Source organism: Bufo bufo, chromosome 2 (genome assembly GCF_905171765.1).
Source record: "Bufo bufo chromosome 2, aBufBuf1.1, whole genome shotgun sequence".
In the NCBI taxonomy this organism is placed as follows: Eukaryota; Metazoa; Chordata; class Amphibia; order Anura; family Bufonidae; genus Bufo; species Bufo bufo.
In genome coordinates this window covers 211356259-211377695 of record NC_053390.1, presented here as the reverse complement: position 1 = coordinate 211377695, position 21437 = coordinate 211356259, and the positions used below count along the sequence as shown (strand labels likewise).

The 21437-nt window shown below is 43.5% G+C and overlaps 1 protein-coding gene across 4 annotated transcripts in view; it reads left to right on the top strand.

Annotated features, from left to right (window-relative positions):
* Nucleotides 1-21437, top strand: part of ACAD10 (acyl-CoA dehydrogenase family member 10) — a 139115-nt gene that overhangs the window by 95287 nt on the left and 22391 nt on the right. For all 4 annotated transcript variants that reach the window (XM_040416101.1, XM_040416104.1, XM_040416102.1 and 1 more), the window contains 4 exons: nt 5056-5441; nt 14189-14329; nt 15269-15406; nt 19459-19549. In XM_040416101.1, the coding sequence (XP_040272035.1) occupies nt 5056-5441; nt 14189-14329; nt 15269-15406; nt 19459-19549 (756 nt within the window). The remainder of the gene's footprint in view (nt 1-5055; nt 5442-14188; nt 14330-15268; nt 15407-19458; nt 19550-21437) is intronic.

Here is a 21437-nt window from a genome sequence, read left to right as displayed (position 1 = left end):
CAGCCTCTCTAGGGGTGCATTTGTCCTGTAACTGGGGCTACTATGTCAGCCCCAGTTACAGGAGAAATCAACAGTGAAAAAAAAAAAAGAAAAAGTGAAGCAAATGTCCCCCCAGAGGTCTTGTATGACCTTATGGGGGACGAAAAGTGTCAAAAAAATAAAGGGTTGAAAAAATTAAATAAAATAAAGTTTCACATGTAAAAAAAAAAAAAAGTTCCCAAGTAAGGAATAAAAAAAAAAATTAAAAATAGAAAAAATAAAATAGACATATTTGGTATTGCCGCGTCCGTAAAAACCAGCTCTATAAAAATATCACATGACCTAACCCCTCGGGTGAACACCATAAAAAAAAAAAAAAAAAACTGTCAAAACAAGCAATTTTTGTCACCTTGCATCACAAAAGGTGCAACACCAAGTGATCAAAAATGCGTATGTCCCACAAAATAGTACCAATAAAACCGTCACCTCATCCCGCAAAAAATGAGCCCCTACATAAGAAAATCTCTCAAAAAATAAAAAAACTATAGCTCTCAGAACATGGACACATTAAAACATAATTTTCTTGTTTCAAAAATGCTATTATTGTGTAAAACTTTAATAAATTAGAAAAAGTATACATATTAGGTATCGCCACGTCCGTAACAATCTGCTCTATAAAAATGTCACTTGACTGAACCCCTCAGGTGAACGCTGTAAAAATAAATAAATAGAAACTGTGCTAAAACAACCAATTTTTTGGTCACCTTGCCCCATAAAGTGTTATAATGAATGATCAAAAAATCATATGTACCCAAAAATAGTACTAATAAAACTGGCACCTTATCCCCTAGTTTCCAAAATGGGGTCACTTCTTGGGAGTTTCTACTGTAAGGGTGCATCAGGGGGCTTCAAATGGGACATGGCATCTAAAAACCATGTGGAGTTCCTTTTCTTCTGCGCCCTGCCGTGTGCCCATACAGCAGTTTATGACCACATGTGGGGTGTTTCTGTAAACCGCAGAATCTGGGTAATAAATATTAAGTTTTGTTTGGCTGTTAACCATCGATGTGTTAAAGAAAAAAATTGATTAAAATGGAAAATCTGCCAAAAAAGTGAAATTTAAAAATTTGATCTCCATTTTCCTTTAATTCTTGTGGAACGCCTAAAGGGTTAACAAAGTTTGTAAAATCGGTTTTGAATACCTTGAGGGGTGTAGTTTCTACAATGGGGTCATTTATGGGGGTATCCACTATGTAGGCCCCACAAAGTGACTTCATACCTGAACTGGTCCTTAAAAAGTGGGTTTTGGCAATTTTCTTAAAAATTTGAAGAATTGCTTCTAAACTTCTAAGCCTTCTAACGTCCTAAAAAAATAAAATGACATTTCCAAAATGATGCCAACATAAAGTAGACATATGGGGAATGTTAAATAATAAATATTTTATGAGGTATCACTTTCTGTTTTAAAAGCAGAGAAATTGAAATTTAGAAAATTGCGAATCTTTCAAATTTTTGGGTAAATTTGGGATTTTTTCATAAATAAAGGTGAAATATTTTGACTCAAATTTATGACTATCATGAAGTACAATGTGTCACGAGAAAACAATCTCTGAATGACTTGGATAAATAAAGGCGTTCCAAAGTTATTACCACATAAAGTGAGATATGTCAGTTTTGCAAAATTTGGCCTGGTCAGGAAGGGGGCAAATGGCCCAGATGGGAAGTGGATAATCTATGATGTCTAAATAGTAAAATTATGAAAAATCCCTTTCAGTTGCCTTTCCTGATCCTCCATCAGGACAAAGTAGTCCTTCGCCCTGTTCAGTCATTCCTTCCGAAGGTTTTGTCGATCATTCTCCCTTCAATTTGTCCTGACCTGTCTCATCCTCGTGAGCAGTCGCTGGATTTGGTAAGAGTCGTTCGCATCTATCTGTCCCAGACGTCATCTTTCCGGCAGACAGATTCCCTGTTCGTCATTCCAGAGGGGCCGAGACGAGTGCTGGCTGCTTATAAAACTTCCATTTCCTGATGGATTTGTTTGCCCGTTGTGGAAGCGTACCGCGTCAGTGACCGGGCCCCACCCTTCCAGGTTACTGCTCATTCTCCTCGGGCAGTGGGGGCCTCTTGGGCAGTGCACCATGGGGCTTCGGCCAGTCAGGTAAGCAAGGCGTCTACCTGGTCGTCTTTGCACACCTTTTCCACATTTTACAGAGTACACACCTTTGTTTCTTCTGACGCTTTTCTGGGGCGTAGAGTTTTGCAGACGGCGGTTCTCTGATTGGCCGGAGGGTTCTTGTTTATGCCCACCTTGGGGACTGCTCTGTAACGTCCCATGGTCAAGCCTGTGTCCCCCAATGATACGGATTAGAAAACCTAGATTTTTGTACTTACCGTAAAATCTGTTTCTCTTCCGTTCATTGGGGGACACAGCTCCCACCCGTTCTCTTTTACAGGCTTTTTCTGGCCTGCGTGGTTCTGGGTTTGTACATAGTTTGGTTTTCCTTTTTTTTTGTCTTGCTTCTCCTACTGCTTTTTTGCACTAACTGATTTAGCTTAGTCCCTGTAGAAAGGGTGTAGCTGAGGGGAGGAGCTCACACTTTTGTGCTTAGTGTCCACCACCTAGTGGCAACAGCTATACCCATGGTCAATGCCTGTGTCCCCCAATGAACGGAAGAGAAACAGATTTAACGGTAAGTACAAAAATCTAGTTCTTACAACCTTAGGGCTCATGCACATGAACGTATTTTCTTTCCATGTCTGTTCCGTTTTGTTGTTTTTTTTGTTCTGCATAAGGTCCGCATTCATTTAAATAGGTCCTGCAAAAAAAACAGAAGTTACGGAAACGTAATGCACATGGAGTATTTCCATATTTGAGTTCCATATTTGAGTGTCCTATTATTGTCCGCATAAGGGGCAAGGATAGTACTGTTCTATTAGGGGCCAGCTGTTCCGTGCACGGACGACATCGGTATTTTTTGAGGATCCGTTTTTTTGCGGACTGCAAAATACATACGGTAGAGTGCATGAGCCCTTAGGCTAATTTTACAAAAGCATAAAGCTATCCGGCAAGCTGTTCTGGCAGCCAGCAGGAGTTCATCATAGCCAGATAGTGCTGGAGCACTGCCAGACCCCATTGACTATAATGGTACTCGGCGAGGATCTGGTCAGTTTCCGGCAAGAGTGTTGGAATTGAGCCGGACTAGTTTTTGTTGGGCTAAATCCTAGCACTCATGCCAGAAACTGTGTCTGGATCCCCATTGGGTCTCTTTATAGTCAATGGGCTCCATTGAAGAACGGCAGTATCCGGCTATGCTGGAATAGCTTTAACGCATATGTGAAACTAGCCTAACTTAATCCTCTATAACACACATATTTTCAGGTCTAAAGGGAGATCAATCACAGTATTGCATCCACTTTGGACCTAATCTCTTGTCTGAATATTGTAATACAAGGGCAGTTCCCTTGCATATGTATTATATCACCTATGTTCTCCAAACAATTTGAACACGATGGAAACCATTATCAACCCCCTTGACCTGTTTATCTGGTCATTGTACAATCAGGAGAAATGTGGTAGAAGCATTAGAGGGGAGTCACGGTGGGGAGTGGGGGAAACCCCCCACCGTGCGGTGTAAAAGGGTAAAGAGGGGATCAGCCTATCCAAAAGGAGTGATAAGGGAGCAGGTCACCTCCTACCGCATCCCTAATCCTCTCCCTGACTCCTCACCATATGAGCGGACCCCGATGGTGGGACGGCTCATACACTGGATACCTAATATCCTGAGTCGCCCTGGAAATCCCTCACTTAGGAGCAGGGGAGAGACTACCTGTTCATCCAGAACACGGAGGAACAGGAGTCTCTAACTAAGGCCAGGCTGCAAGGAGGGGAAACGCATACAGCTAAAGGAGATGGCAGATTAGTGAAACCAGTAACACACCTGCCACAGACACACTGACTGGAACCCGTGCACAAGTGCTAGTGTCCACACCAACATTAAAGGACACAGCACACACCACGAACCACACAGGAACCCAGGACACCATAGCTGCAATAACTTGAGACAGGGGAATGTCTAGTAAACATGACACCAAACACAACCAGACATGTAACACCAAACTAGACATTCAAACACCCTGCACATAACCCACTCCATACAAATAGGGACAGGAAGGGAAGGAGACACCAGGATGACATAGAACATCTATGACCACAAGGGTGGCCCTCACTGGACAGATGGAACAAGCCAGGAACCGTGAACCACCAGCATACACCAAGGCTGGAGGAACCCAGAGCTTCAGGCATCCAGCAGAGGCTAAATAGCCCAAGCAGCCACACCCACACACACATAAACCCAGTGTTCACAAAACACTAGGAAGGGAGTTAACTCTTCCAACACCAGACAAGGGAAGTAAGCCACTTAAAGGGGAAGTGCACACACAAGCAAACTAACCCACACGTTACCACCGGCAACAGCATGCGTGGTAACCATGTCACGGCAATCACCCAGAAGGCCGAGACACTGCCACCGCATGCTCTAACAGCAACACGTTGCCACGGGCAACCGCAAGGGTTGCAACAGTGTCACAGCGTTCACCATAGGCCGTGACAAGGGGTTGCGCCAAGATAGAAACATATCCCCAATCCACATTACACTCGGCTATTTCCAGCAGTCCCATGGAGAAAGAATTGAGCAGCAACCTGCCACTTCATTGCATAGGACCCCTGTTCTTGTAATTATCTAGCGTCCCAGCAGTCAGGCCCCACCTTTCGGATACTAGTGAACAGGGGATATGTTTTTATCTTGGCACAACCTCTTTATGAGATAGGATTAGCCCATATACAGTAGTCAGAGGAATGAATTTTTTTTTCAGTTACTGGAACTGCACTTAAGCAGGACATACTGTATATGAAATGTCTAGCCTTGGGGTTTAAAGAATACATTGCATCTAGTAATATAGATATACCGTAGATATCTCTTTCTCTAATTCAGTAATTTAATCATTTTATCATCCTTATTAATCAGGCATTTTGTCAGTAATGCAAACAATTTATTACTGTTTCTACCTTCATTATAGGTCAAGCTAGTTCTGCAAGTGCAGGAGCTAGTGGTAAATTATCTGAATTCATGGCAGACATAGCTTGGGATTTTGCAACAAAAGAAGGTTTTCGAGTATTCAAATCTGAATCTGGGGGCTTATCTAAAAATCCACCAAAAAGATCATATAGTACTTGGAGTCGGGCACATAACTCAAGAACCTTTGTTACTAGAGCATACTTGCACTCAAACCAGAGAGGTATTCTGATCATAAGTCCTGAGGGACTTTCCACAAATGCCAAAAGCCTGTACGGTAAATTAAAGGAATTTATCGAACTTCATATTTACCCTGCTGAGCAAGAACTGAGAGACTATCAATTTTCCGTGAAGAGATGGAAACCACACCAACTTATTGAGGACCTCAAGGTAATAGAAAAAAAAAAACATGGAGAAACAATGAGCTATTCTGTATACATGGGAATCCCTTAAGACAGTGATGCCCAACCTATGGCCCGCGAAGCCATGTCATGCGGCTCGTGCAGTGACCTGGACTTTATCAGCGCAGGGAGCGCTGCGAACGGCACAGGCAGCAAAGCGATGCTGCCTGTGCCTGCAATCTCCCCGCCCAGCCCCGCCTCCTAGCTAATTTATTCACTGCACTTGCCTTTGTGAAATTGAAGAGAAGCGCCGTAATCTCGCACAGGCGCACTGGCAGAGGCATTGAAGTGCGCATGCACCGTCTTCCTGGCCTCTGCCAGTGCGCCTGTGTGAGATTACGGCGCTTCTCTTCAATTTCACAGAGGCAAGGCAAGTGCAGTGAATAAATTAGCTAGGAAGCGGCTCTGGGTGGGGCGGGGGGATATCTGTGGACGACACTGAGGGGGGGGATATCTGTGGACGACACTGAGGGGGGAGATATCTGTGGACGACACTGGGGGGCGGGATATCTGTGGACGACATTGAGGGGGGGGGATATCTGTGGATGACACTGAGAGGGGGGGTGTATCTGAATGACACTAAGAGGGGGGGTGTATCTGTGGATGACACTGAGAGGGGGGGTGTATCTGTGGATGACACTGAGAGGGGGGTGTATCTGTGGATGACACTGAGAGGGGGGTGTATCTGTGGATGACACCGAGAGGGGGGTGTATCTGTGGATGACACCGAGAGGGGGGTGTATCTGTGGATGACACGAGAGGGGGGTGTATCTGTGGATGACACCGAGAGGGGGGTGTATCTGTGGATGACACCGAGAGGGGGGTGTATCTGTGGATGACACCGAGAGGGGGGGTGTATCTGTGGATGACACTGATAGGGGGGTGTATCTGTGGATGACACTGAGAGGGGGGTGTATCTGTGGATGACACTGAGAGGGGGGTGTATCTGTGGATGACACTGAGAGGGGGGTGTATCTGTGGATGACACTGAGAGGGGGGTGTATCTGTGGATGACACTGAGAGGGGGGTGTATCTGTGGATGACATTGAGGGGGGGGATCTGTGGATGACATTGAGGGGGGGGGATCTGTGGATGACACTGAGGGGGGGGATCTGTGGATGACACTGAGGGGGATCTAGGGAGGGGTGTGGGGATGTTGCGGTGGGAGCCCAGAAGGGGTGGGAGGTCCGATAGGTATGTGGGGGTGGGAGATCCGGGGGGGGGGGGGGCGCATAATTTTTTTTGCTATGGGACCCAGTCATTTCTAGCTACGCCCCTGATTGGTAAGATTGGGCGGGCACTGGAGCGATAGAGCGCCCTGCTGTAGGAGAAGCTGACGGGAGATGAAAGGAGGAGGGGCCAGCTCCTGGTGGTGTCGGGCACACGGCGCAAGCATAGACCTGCAGAAGAAGGTGACAGCGCAGTATGTGATGTATACATGTGTGTAATGTATGTAGTGCAGTGTGTGATCATCACATACTGCACTACATACATTACACACACGTATACATCACATGCCCCCTCACAGTAATAATGCCAAGATATGTGCCCTCTTCACAGACGTAATGCTCACACATGCCCCCTCACAGTAGTTATACCCTGATATGTGCCCCCTCACAGTAGTTATGCCCAGATATGTGCCCCCTCACAGTAATAATGCCAAGATATGTGCCCTCTTCACATATGTAATGCTCGCACATGCCCCCTCACAGTAGTTATGGCCAGATATGTGCCCCCTCACAGTAGTTATGCCCTGATATGTGCCCTCCTCACAGTAGTTATGCCCAGATATGTGCCCCCTCACAGTATTTATGCCAGATATTTGCCCTCCTCACAGTAGTAATGCTCGCACATGCATCCTCACAACGTTTGCATTTCTTTCTGGCAAAGCTACCTGGTTCCGGCCCGCAAAATTTATACCAAGTCTAGTACGGCCCTCAGATGAAAAATGGTTGGGCACCACTGCCTTAAGAGATGAAAAGTCCACCTAACCATTGCTTTATTCCATAAAAATATAAATTTGATTTAGCCTTACTAGTAGGCTATGGCAAAATGTAAGGTAATGGATTTTAAAGGGGTTGCAAACTAATAGTAAATAGAACTAAACAATGTGAGCACATACAATATACATTATGCTAAATTTCTACTGATAAGTTACTACAAAAGAGGGAGAGGTGAAGATCAAACTTGCTGCATCTATGCTTCCATCTATCATAATAAAGCTCTTTACTTAACCAATGTTATGTGCTCTGTGCCGGGAATCCTTCAAAGCCTATTTCCACAATCATGATCATATTTAGATTTCTAACCAATAAAATGTTACACATTTTTGCAAATATAAATGATCAACAGTTTTTTTTAAGTTTCAACCTAATCTCCCCAGTGGTAGCAGTCTTTAGTTTTGACTAGATTGCCAATGGACCTGAGCATCAATGCATGGACTTTCTGTGGTCACGTGTGCCAAAATCCCTATCCTGGGTTTCTAACTGTGGCCTGGTCATCTTCTCAGGAATGTGCTATTTTCCATATAGCCTCCCCAACGGCACTAAGCAGGAGGGTACCCCGCCTCCCAGGGACAGGAAACAACGTAGAGAACAAAGTTTAAAAGCCTCCTCCCCTTTACCAGTTGTTTCCTGTCCCTCAGGATGGAGTAGAGAACTAGCGGGTGCTCCCGCTATCCTTTCGCCCAGCCTGGGGTAAGTATTCCAGCTCATTCTGGAGCCTACAGAAGGGACGGACGGCGCAAGATGCTTGGGCCCGAATTCTCGCGAGATTGCTGTCACATGTTTACGGAGGATACCGCGAGACTCCCTAAGCCATACCATGTGACCCGGAAATTATTTAAAATAACTACACGGAGATCCGGACGCCGTTCAGAGCAACCTGGCGTTTGGGATTAGACACCAACGATGTCGCTCCCTGTGGAAAAGCCGTCCGACACCCCTAAGGCCCTCAGCCCGGTAAGCCTCCTCTTGGGAGAGAATTTCAATTTTTTCACTTGCTCCCTTATAGGATTCACTGGTGAAGGTTCCCCACTCATCTCCTACTCCTTAGTTAGGAGTTGTCCTTTTGTATACTTGCAGAGCAGAGAGACTGGAAGGAGTGGGGAAACCGCGCAGAAAAAGAAATGTGCAATTTGTAAAAAGCAGTTGGCAGGTCACAGTAAAATACCTATCTGCCGGAAATGCACAGACAAGATCATGTCTGAAGAGGCCCCTTCCTTGGTGGACAATCTGAGAACCATCATCAGAGAAGAAGTCAGCTCAGCTGTTGAGGCTAAAATAGCCTCCCTACCCCAGAAACCTTTAACTTCTAGAGCTATTCCAGAACCCCAAATGGATTGGGACCTGGAGGTAACAGAAGATATAGATTCTTCAGAGTCGGCCTCTTCTGAGGATGAAGCAGGCAGACCCCTGTGTTCATTAGAAGAAACTGACTCTCTGCTAAAGGCAATCAGATCCACCTTAAATATTGAAGAATCAAAAGGGATCCAGTTCGTTCAGGATCAGATATTTAAGGGTCTGGGTGATAGGAAAAAGAGTCTTTCCGGTGCATGACAACATTAAAAAAACTTATTTCGGATGAATGGAAAGATCCTGAAAAAAAAGGGCGGGTACATCTAAAGTATTTAAAAAGTATCCCTTTAAGGAGGATGACTCAGCTCACTGGGACAAAACTCCCAAAGTAGATGCACCTATAGATAGAATTTTAAAAAAAAGCATCACTGCCATTTGAGGATGTAGGGCTCTTAAAAGACGTCATGGATAAGAAATGCCAATCTGTGCTAAAAAGGTCCTGGGAGTCTAATACGGCTATGTTAAGGCCAGGCATTGCAGCTACCTACACTGCTAGGTCTTTATCCTTATGGTTGTCGCAGCTGGATGAACATTTGGTCTCAGGCACCCCTAGAGAAGACGTTTTATCTTCCCTGCCCATTTTGAAACAAGCTTCTAATTTTTTAGCCGACGCCTCTGCGGACCTGGTTAAATTATCCGCTAGATCTGCAGCTCTTTCAAATACAGCAAGGAGGTCTGTTTGGTTGAGATCCTGGACAGGAGATACTGCTTCCAAAAATAGACTGTGTGGTATCCCCTGCGAAGGAGACCGACTTTTTGGTTCAGTTCTGGATGATATTCTAGAAAAAGCTTCAGAAGAAGGGGTTCCCTACTGAGACCAAGTTCTTCCAGCAGCGACGGTCATTTCGCAACCAGAAAAGGGGGAGGCAAGATCAGAGGAAAAAAGACGGCGCAGGTTCATGGCCGTCATCAAAAGGTAGAGGTAAGGGTTTTCTCTTTAACTAAGACAAATCCTCTAAGCAGTCAAATCTATGATGCCAGGGATGCCGTAGGGGGAAGACTAAAAGAATTCCGCTCTGCATGGGAAGGAATCTCAAACTCCCCTTGGATTCTGGACATAATCAATCAAGGTTACAAACTGGAATTTTCCGCTCCTCCTCCACAGCGGTTCATAATAAACGAGAAGCTAAGAGTAGATCACATCTCTTAGAATCCCAGATTCTCCTTTTGTTGCAGAAAAAAGCAGTTATTCGAGTATCAGAGGACCAGATAGGCACAGGCTTCTACTCCCCAATATTAGTGGTAAAAAAAAAAAAAAAAGGCTCCTTCAAAGCTATTATCAACCTAAAACATCTCAACAGATTCATCCAATACAAAAAATTCAAAATGGAAACGGTAAAATCAACGATAAATCTGTTAACACAGGATTGCTACATGGTAACACTCGACCTAGCAGACGCCTATTACCATGTACCAATTTACCAGAAACATCAGAAATTTCTACAATTCACAGTATTCCTGGAAAATCAACTGGTACATCTACAGTTTCAGGTTTTACCCTTCGGTCTGGCATCAGCTCCCAGGGTATTCACGAAAATAGTCGCGGAGATATCCAGTTTCCTGCATCAGAAGGGGATAATTTTTATCCCGTACCTGGACAACTTCCTCATTTCAGCATCCTCTCAGATACTTCTGCAGGAACATTTGAGAACAGTTCTGAGTGTCCTCCAATCGCTGAGTTGGAAGTTAAATTTGGAGAAGTCGGATCTCATGCCCACCAGGATAGAGGTGTTTGTGGGCATTCAAATGAACTCCCATCAAATGATCTCCTCTCTTCCAGAATCAAAGAAAAAATACCTCATTTCAAAGATTTCAGCTTTCCGACTGCTCAAAAAAGTGTCATTCCGAAGGATCATGAAGATTCTGGGCCTCATGACCTCAACAATCCCAGCAGTCAAGTGGGCTCAATTCCACGGGAGACCCCTGCAGGAGTTTCTCCTAAGACATTGGGACAAGAGTCCACTGTCTTTGGACAAGTCTGTGACCCTTTCCTCGACAGTCAAAAGCACCCTACATTGGTGGCTGAACAGGAAAAACCTGAACCAGGGAGCACCTTGGAGGACCACAAATCAGGTAGTCATAACTACAGACGCAAGCGGGTCAGGTTGGGGGGCCCACTGCAAAGAACTAGTACAGGGAATATGGGGCTCAGACCTTCTCCCTTTATCCTCAAATGCAAAAGAACTACTAGCAGTTTTTTTGTCTCTCCAGGCCTTTTTACCAGTTGTTCAATTCCAGAATGTCAAGATCCTTTCAGACAACAGCACCACTGTTGTTTATCTAAACAAACAGGGAGGCACGAGAAGCAGGACCCTGTGCCAGATTGCATCCTGGATCTTTTCCTGGGCTGAGATGCATATAGAGTCAATCTCCTTAGTCCACCTAAGAGGAGAAGAGAATGTTCTAGCGGACTTCCTGAGTCGGAAGAAGTTATCTCCAGGAGAGTGGAGCCTCAAGAGAGCAGTCTTTTAAAAAATTTGCTACAAATGGGGGCATCCAACAGTGGATCTCTTTGCTTCTCAAAAAAGCAAGCAAACAGATGTTTTTTATTCCCTCTCGTTCAGGGACAACCCGACGAGAGTAGATGCCTTTTCAGGTCCTTGGCCGCCGGGTCTGCTATATGCCTTCCCACCAATCCAGTTAACACCAAAGGTCCTGACAAAGATTGCAGAAGAACACTCTCACGTAATACTGATTGCCCCATATTGGCCAAAGAGGGCATGGTTCCCCTTGCTCCTGACGCTTTCCAGAAGGAGATACTGGATTCTTCCCCAAACCCCAGACCTTCTACATCAGGGGCCAGCCTGGCACCCAGCAGTCAAGCAGGTAAAACTCACTGCCTGGATTTTGAACGGTCCATTCTAAAGTCAAAGAGATTTTCAGATGCTGTCATTAACACTCTTCTTTTCAGCAGAAAACCGGTCACGTCCAACATTTATCTCAGGACTTGGAGGACCTTTCTCAAATTTTCCAAAGGTTCCTGGGATCCTACTTTGCCTCCTGATACTAAGGTAATTTTAGACTTTTTGCAAAAAGGTCTTGACAAAGGACTCTGTGTTAGCACCATCAAGGTCCAGATAGCCGCCCTTAGTGCTTTTATGGAGGTCAGGTTGGCCGGGTTGGATTTGATCAAGAGGTTCATCAAAGGTGCAAGTAGACTGCACCCGGTTCATAGATCTACGATCACTCCTTGGGATCTTAACCTTGTTCTTTCTGTCCTAACGGATCATCCCTTTGATCCTCTTGACGAAATCTCTCTGACTCCTGTCTCTAAAAACTGCCTTTCTTATAGCAATCACCTCGGCCAGGAGAATCGGAGAGATTCAGGCCTTGTCCTGTAGGCTTCCATATCTCAATATTTTAGAGGACAGAATAGTGTTAAGACATGAGCCTTCTTTCTTACCAAAAGTGTTCTCGAAATTTCACTGTCAGCAGGAAATCTCGTTGCCTACTTTCTGCGCCCAGGCTAATTCATCTAAAGAGTTGAAGTTTCATCATCTTGATTTGCGTAGATGCGTGCTTTCCTATCTAGATTCTACAAAACAGCTAAGGAAGACAGATCGCTTACTGGTCCAGTACGCGGGTCAAAACAAAGGACAGGCAGCTTCAAAAGCTACCATCGCCCGTTGGATTAAGATGACTATCGGCATGGCATATAAAGAAAAAGGTCTCTCTCCACCAGCCGGACTTAAGGCCCATTCCACAAGAGCAGTACCAACCTCTTGGGCTGAATATTCCTCAGCATCCTTACCTCAAATTTGCCAGGCAGCAACCTGGTCTAGTCCATCAACCTTTTTTAATCACTATAAGCTGGACATACAGTCTCTAACAGGGACTTATCCTTCGGACGAAAAGTCCTGTCTGCAGTGGTCCCTCCCTAGCCTGATTACTTTGTTAATCCTCCTGCTTAGTGCCGTTTGGGAGGCGTACGGAAAAGATGAAGATTACTCTTACCGGTAATTGGATTTTCCGTATAGCCTCCACAACGGCACTGGGGTTTTCCCACCCTGATACTGTCTTGATTATGTTGTGTACTAATGATTTGAAAAAAACTTATTTTCTCTCCCAAAATAAAAATCTTATTTTCTTCAGCATCACCCTGAGTTCTTAGGTATTTACTGGAGAAGGTAAAGGGGAGAAGGCTTTTAAACTTTGTTCTCTACATTGTTTCCTTTCCCTGGGAGGCGGGGTACCCTCCTGCTTAGTGCCGTTGTGGAGGCTATACGGAAAATCCAATCACCGGTAAGAGTAATCTTCATCTTTTCGGGCATGTTTCTGTGTTCCATCTCAGGCCAAATATTTAGATCCAGTTCCAGACAAACAGTTGCAAACATGCACTGACAACAATACATACTGCACACCCTCTTTCATCTCCCCCTTCTGCCAGCAAACCTGCCACAGAAGGACCAAACCAGACAAGACACCAGGAGAGGCTAGATCGCCTATGGAGCCTCTCCCATCCACATATTTGGGTGTTTCTAAAGGAATCAAAAGATCCAAGGTTCTAGCCCCCTAAGTGGGTTATTATTATAAAAGTACAAAAAAAAAAAGTACAAAAAAACCCATTAAAATATTAAAAGTTTAAATAAACCCCCCTTTCCAAATTTTACATTTAAAAATATGCAAATAATAAAATATATATATCAGGATCCCGCATCTGAAAATTGTCTGAACTATTTTAAAAAAATGTGCGATGAATGCTGTAATGGAAAAAAAAAACACTATTCGCATTTTTTTGTCACCTTACCCCCCAAAGAAATTGACAACAGTGATTAAAAATTACCACAAAAATGGTACCACAAAAAACAAGCCCTCGTACAGCTCCGTGGATGGAAATATAAAAAAGTTATGGCTGTCAGAACATGGCAATGCAAAGAAAATTACATTATTTCAAAGGTTTTTATTTTTTTAAAGTAGTAAAACAAACAAAAAAAAAAAGATACAAGTTTGGTATCGCCTTGTTTATATTCAGCCTCAGAATAAGTACGTCATGTCATTTTTAGCACACAGTGAACGCCGTGATGTCAAAACCCCAAAAACCTTTGTGGAATTGTGTGGGGTTTTTTTGTTAGTTTTTTCAATTTAACCCCATAAAGAATTATTTTTCCCATTTTCCAATCACATGGTAAATTAAATGGTGATACAACTTATCCCGCAAAAAATAAGCCCTCATATGGCTATATGAAAGGGAAATTTTAAATGTTATGGCTATTGGAATAAAGGGAGGAAAAAAAGAAAATCCAAAGCTAAGAATGGGTCTGGTACTTAAGGGGTTAAACATATGAAGTATGAACATTTTCTTATTGGGATCCTTCTTAATTTAAGGGACTAATAAAGCTGTAATTGTTGGAAGTTGCTAGTTACATTCTGTGTCATATAGGAAAAAGCCAAGAATCAAGGGTTATGGAATCTTTTCCTTCCGTTGGAGAGTGACCCAGAGGGCAAGTATGGAGCCAAGCTGACAAACATGGAATATGCTCATCTTTGTGAGCTAATGGGGACATCTATCTATGCTCCAGAGGTTTGTTTTGCAGCATATGTACAACCATGTCTTTCTCCTTTTGAAGAGGACCTTTCATGAGTCCAGACATTATGAAATTAGTAGGGGGTTGTGTAGGGTATAGTGCAGGGATGTAATATCGCTTACTAGTTTGTCTGGGCGCTGCTTCGTTCCCCCCCCACTGTGCCCCCCGGTCACTTTTCCCGCCTGGTATGCTAAGGAATAGCATCAGTACAGGGAGGAGGAGACTGCCCTGTTTCTCAATGGGCATCTCCTTTTCCCTGGCTGTAGCGCAGTCCAATCACAGCGTAGAGTGTCAGAGCCAGGGAGAAGGTGAGTTTTTTTTTCTCCCTGGCTGTGACGCTCTACGCTGTGATTGGCCCGCGCTACAGCCAGGGAGAAGGACACGCCCATTGAGAAACAGGGCAGTCTCCTCCTCTCTGTACCGATGCTATTCATTAGCATATCAGGCGGGAAAAGTGAACGGGGGCACAGCGGGGAAACGGAGCGGCGCCCAGACAAACTAATAAGCGATATTACATCCCTGCACTATGCCCTACATAACCTGCTAGTTATTTCATAATGTCTGGACCCATGAAAGGTCCTCTATAAAGAACATCTGTCAGTGTGATCAAACCTATTAAACCAGGCACACTGCCTTTTAGGGTTGATAATGCCGAATTAATTGAGCCCCCTGTATTTGAAATTGTTGGACCTGTAGTAGAGACTTTATTGCATATGCTAATGAGGTGTTTGGAGGACATTGACCTGCACAGTCTTTTTGTGGTGTTTTGTCAGAACTTAGGACATCATTTGTCGCTGGGACCTGATTAATATTCATGAGGTCCTTAGTTTCAAGAGATTTGTAGGCTGAAATCTCACCAATACCAGTATCACAAAACTGACCTTCTGCTTTGTGTAGAAGTAGTTTTTTTGTAACACTGTTAATATAATATTCAGATATTTAATTGTTCGGCCCCCGACACTGGAAACATGGAAGTGCTAATTCGTTATGGAACAGAAGAACAGAGGGAACGATGGTTGAAGCCACTTTTAAAAGGGGAGATCAGATCATGTTTTGCAATGACCGAACCACAGGTAAGGGAACCACTAGAAGAAATTTTATGCTTGAGTTTTCATGGATGTTTTCAATATAAGGCATTTCCCATTCATGTTAATAGTTATCATCTATTTCTACATCACTTTTGGATTTTGAGCTCAGGCTTCTACTTATACTTTACCTATGTATTTGTGATGTTCTGCCTTACCCTGTTTGCCACTACTTATCCTCCTCTGTATCTTCCTCCATCTTCATATTATTCTTTCTATCTGTGGGATATTCTTTTAATGTTCAGAGCTCACCCTTTTGCATGCACAAGTGCCACTGTCCTAGTCTGTATTACATTCTGGAGATCACTTCACTGTATAAACTGCGGATCCGCAAAACACGGACACCGACAATTTGCGGTCCGCACATCGCCGGCACTCTCATAGAAAATGCCTTAAGAATAGGACATGTTCTTCTTTTTTTTTTTTTTTGCGGATCCGGACAGCACATTCCGGCCCCATTGAAAATGAATGGGTCCGCACCTGTTCCGCAAAATTGCGGAACTGATGCCGACCCATTTCGCGGACGTGTGAATGGACCCTTACTGTCATATTTATATTTGCTAGTTTATTAGAGCTAGGCATGTATACCTGAGTTAGTCTGTCAATGATTCCCAAAAGATCTGTAATTGCCTGATAATAACAGCTTTCATTAATGTCTCCTGTCCCTTTCCACTGCTCCCTTAACCCCTTAGTGACCGAGCCTGTTTGGGCCTTAATGACCAAGCCAGATTTTGGAAATCAGGCATGTGTCACTTTAGCAGAGAATAACTTCGTAAAGGTTTTGCACATCAAAGTAATTCTGACATTATTTTCTCGTCACATATTGTACTTTACTTAGGTGGTAAAATTTTACCGATACAATATGAGTATCTTTATTAAAAAACTTGGCATATTTTCGTATTTTCAACTGCAATATTTTACATACATACATAAATACTGTTTAATTTTTTTGATCAGAAATATATTTCCACATCTTTACTATATTTTGACTGCAAGTGTCAGAATAATATAACCCCTCCAAAAGTGACCCCATTTTGAAAACTAGACCCCTTAACGTATTCATCTATGGGTGTGATGAGTTTTTTGACCCATTCGTTTTTTAATAAAATAAATGATAAGAAGGTGAAAAAAGTGTCAATTTAAAGACAGATTTTTTTTTTCTTCAAAGCACAAAGTACATTTTGGGGTGTATTACCCCATTTCTCCTGTCTTCAGAAATGTCCACATTGTGGCCCTAATCTTATGTTTTGACAAACGGCAGGGCCCAAACATAAAGGAGCACCCAGTGGCTTTCAGAACACAAAATTTGCTTGAAAATGTTTTAGGCCCCATTGCACACTTGTAATGGCGTTGAGCTGCCAAAACAATAGAAAACCCCCATAAATGACCCATTTTGAAAACTAGACCCCTAAGGTATTCATCTAGGGGTTTAGTGAGCTTTTAGACCCCCTAGTTCTTTGCAGAAATTAATGCCAAGCAGGCGAAAAATCATATATATTTTTAATTTTTTACACAAAAGTGTTAATAAAAAAAAAAAAATTCTACAGAGCACATGAAAATGAAGAAGTACACCCCAAAATGTATCACCCTATTTTTCCTGTCTTCAGAAATATCCCCATTGTGGCCTTAATCTTATGTCTTGACACACGGCAGGGCCCAAACATAAAGGATTAAGAAAACAACATCATAAAAGGTAAAATTTGTTCCAGTGTCTGGAAAAAAAAGAAAATTTGCTCCACAACCTATCCCAAAAGAATCCCTCCCTCCCTGGAAAGCCCACAAACTAAAATGAGAATAAATCTACTTCTTGAAAAGACCCCCTACCCACCCTTTTTGGTATTAAATAAAATTAATAATTAGCAACCGTATGGTACTTCTCAAAACAGGGGTAATTGCAGAGGCCTGGTTGTGATGGGAAACGGGGGCAGTAAAATCGTGTGTCCCTCCTCCTCCCATGTTTGCTACACACTCGGCATAGTTTCTGAGCATATGTCTTTCTGGCAGTGGCAGGGACAGTGTGAGGGAAGTGGCGTTCTGAAAGCCTTCGAACATCATCAGATTCAAAGGCTTGCCCAGGTGCAGGGGACTCAAACAGAAGACTCTCAACCACCTTCTCCTGGAACTCAAGGAAGTTGAGGGTTCCTTCGGCCTTTTTAAATAAAACAAAACTATAATAGGTAGCAATCTGAATGAAGTAGATTGCAACCTTACCAGTCCCTGTTTTTTCGCTTCACCAGATAGGGTTAAAGCGCCTGGTCTGAGAGGTCTACACCTCCCATAAATGTATTATAATCTGTCACACAGACCGGTTTGTGTTTGTCAGCAGTAGCTCCCCTATCCCTAACTGCTACTGTAGTGTCTGCGTGCACGGTGGGGAGCATGTAGACATCATTCCTGTCTTTCCAATTCACTGCATGCAGCTGGTCACTTGCAAGGGCGAAGGATGTTCCTCTCTCCAAACGCTTGGACACCAGCGGTTTTGGGTATCCCACTCTATTTTTACGGACTGTCCCACAAGCCCCTGTGTTTGGAGGGCTTTAAACAGGGTTATGCTGGTATAAAAATTATCAGTGTACATGTGGTACCCTTTGTGCAGGAATGGCGCCAATAGATCCCACACAATTTTTCCCTATGTCCCAATAATTTCGGGGCAGCCTGGGGGTTAAGTTGGGAGTCTCTGCCTTCATATATAGACAGACCGCAGGTGTAGCCGGTTGTGCTCTCACACACCTTATATAATTTCTGGCATGCTTGGAGGGAATAAACTGCCGGAAAGAAAGGCGGCCTTTAAAACTAAAAAGGGATTCAGGTAGCTGCAGGCAGGGAGCTCCTGCGCTTTTTTGTAGCGCTAGCTTGGGCTGAAGTACTGCCGTAAATAGGCGGCACTCCAGCCCCAGGCCCCTTAGTGACCGCCGTAAAAACACGTATGGGTGGTCACTAAGGGGTTAAAAGACTGTTGCTAGGGCTTTTCTGTCTTCTCTTTAGTGTAAACAGGAGACAGAAGGGCGGTCCTTCACACTGCATGCCTGCAGAGTGAGGAGGCGTGTCTTTCAGTAATCCAATCTGATTGGGTGGCAAGAAGATGCTGGCTAAAGCAAGTGAGTTTTTATGAAGTGAGGGAAGTTTTGGCTTCAGAGAACGCAGAGGAGCCATCTTGAGAGCTGCTGACCAAAATGATGTATACTGTAGTTTGGCAGGAAGAAAGAAATAATTTAAATCCCTGCTCATCCTGAACTTATTTGTCATTTGGGTGGCCCTGTGCAGTGATTGACAGTTACATCTGTATGTACACTCGTAGAGAGATAATTGTCAACCACTGAATAGGCCCTGCTCACTTCACTAATCAGCTCAGAATAGTGCCATACGGAGCTACAAGTTCCCATGTATATGTAACTAAAGTAGCTCTTGATGGTGCCTTGGTGCAACCCCTTTAAGACTCCATGAAGGGTGATTATGTCACAGGGGCTGAGGTCGCTGCCTTGTTGGCATCACTACTGCTGACATGATCAGGGAGGGGTTTTAAAGGACATGAACTGGTGTACCAACAGTAGGGAACCAGTGCACGTGATGACTACACAAAGGGTGAAGATGTCATAATGAGCAATCTCCATGACATTGCCTGACATGTGATTTCATAGCTGGTAAAGTTGCAGGTAGGGGTGGTGACTTCAGAACAGGGTCCAACCCTAAAAATTAAGTTTGGGAACCCATAAAGAAGGATTTTTGTGCCCTCTTTTAAGACTCCATAATTGAAGATGTCCTCTGGGCATTGGCAGGGACATTGTTATGTTCACGTCATTTGGGCATTGTATAGTGCTATGAAATAAGCTGTTGTTTGAAAAACCTAAATCCACACCTGAAGAGCACAAAAATAATAATTGCGTCATACCTTGAACACACACAGGCCTTATTCAGAACAGGTGCAAATCTTTCCATTACACCATATCTCTGCGTAGTCTCCATTCCTGTTTTTGGTTCCTAATCACTGATGGAAATCACTGACCATTGTGACAATACCTGTTTCTTGCATTCTTATATAGGTTGCCTCTTCTGATGCCACCAACATTGAATCATCAATTGTGGAAGATGACAACTCATACATCATTAATGGACATAAGTGGTGGACGTCAGGTATGGAGTTAGAATGATGAAACCTTAGAGTAGCAGTGTCCTGTGCAATGTAAAATTTACCACTCTCTGTTTTTATTATAAATGAAATAAGCAATGTTATCAGCTGCACATGAGATTTAGGCTATATGCACACGAACGTTGTTTGTTTCCGTGTGCTTTCCGTTTTGGTTTTTTTTGCGGATATGTTGCGGACCCATTAATTTCAATGGGTCCACAAAGAATGCGGACAGCACACCGTGTGCTCTCCGCATCAGTATGTCCGTTCCATAGTCCAGCAAAAAAAATAGAACATGTCCTATTCTTGTCCGTTTTAGGCATTGTTACAATGGATCCGCAAAAAAAAAAACGGATGGCATACGGATGTCATCAGTTTTTTTTGCGGAACGCAAAGCACATACGGTCGTGTGCATGTAACCTTAAAGAGACACTCCAGGTGGCAGCCCCCATAATCATGTTCAGTGAATAGAGAATTTGAGAAAAAGGTTATGCTTTGTTATCTGGTTTTAACTGTCAAAAATAAATGTTGTTGACACAGTCCCTTTAAGTAATAAAACTCTCCTAAAACTGCACAGTTTCCAGTGTATTCCTATAAGATGCTGCTTCACACTGCTCCCCCATGCCTTTTATTTGTAAGAGCGGACAGGGAGAACTCTTAGTTACAAACTGAAGGCAGACAACTATGAGGATATGAGAGTTAAAAAAACTTCTTGACTTGCACTGCCTGTCAGTCTGTGAGTGCTGTGTGCAGGGAGTCCAGTGATATATGATGGCCTATCTGACAGCTGGATATGATACAGGGAAAGAAGCTGAACACTGTGATGTATAGTTTTATATGATTTGGAGCAGGGAAGGAACATACAAAGTAAATCTTGACAGGACTCCTAGGAGACACAGTGAGAGTCCTGATTACATTACTTTGCCCATACCCAATGATAGATAGCTTTCCTTGCATCAGTCAATCTATTATTGTGTATGGGCAGTCCAGTCATGATTTACTCTTCTTTTTTTTTTTTTATGTCTTTTTATTGAAACATTTTCCAACATAACAAGAAAATATATGTGCAAAGTCATAGTCATACATCAAATCCAATGAAAACCATGTTAATGCAAATCACTGACGGGGGGGAATGATAGTGTACCCAATTAGTTTAAGAATTCGCTGCTTGTCTGGATACTAAAACATAAAATAATAAATTCTTTAATTCAATACATGCTAAAACCTAATGTGGGTGGAAAGCCCCTTGTATCACAAGCATTAACCTATCAGACACTGTGCCCATAGCAAGGCACTAAATGCCAATTCTGGTTGGGGTGTTATTGTGTCTGAGGGCATAAAAGACGTACACCCGAAGTTGGAGATTGCTTCTTGCGATATGCGTCATATCGCAAGAGCATTGACTCTATGGATCAACTTATGTATTTGATCCTACTAGCTCAGGGTGAAAATAGAACATGTACCAGGTAGATCTGATGATAATGTAAAATGTGAACCCCAATGCCTTGGAGTTATATAATTATAGATCTGGTGTTGGTACTTGATAAGATACACCAGGACTGTATGAGACAAATGTGAAGTTTGTTTGTCTCGTTTTACTCTATCATATTTCACTAAACGCACCAGTGTGGGACTGGATCATTAGGAGTTAAGATAGATGTATGATGATTGCATGGAACCTCAACACTCAAAGAGGCTGCAAGGAACTAGAGCAGCCTCCACTGATTGTAGGGGGCTGCGTGTTCGCTAAGCACTAACAGGCACAGGTGTCAAACAATACGCAACCTTCTCTGATGCTGGGAGGAAGCGTGTCAGGTTCTGGAATAGCCGTGGCGCGCGCGCTGACATCTACGCCTTAAATGGACATTACTCCGCCCACTGGAGGAGGCAGGC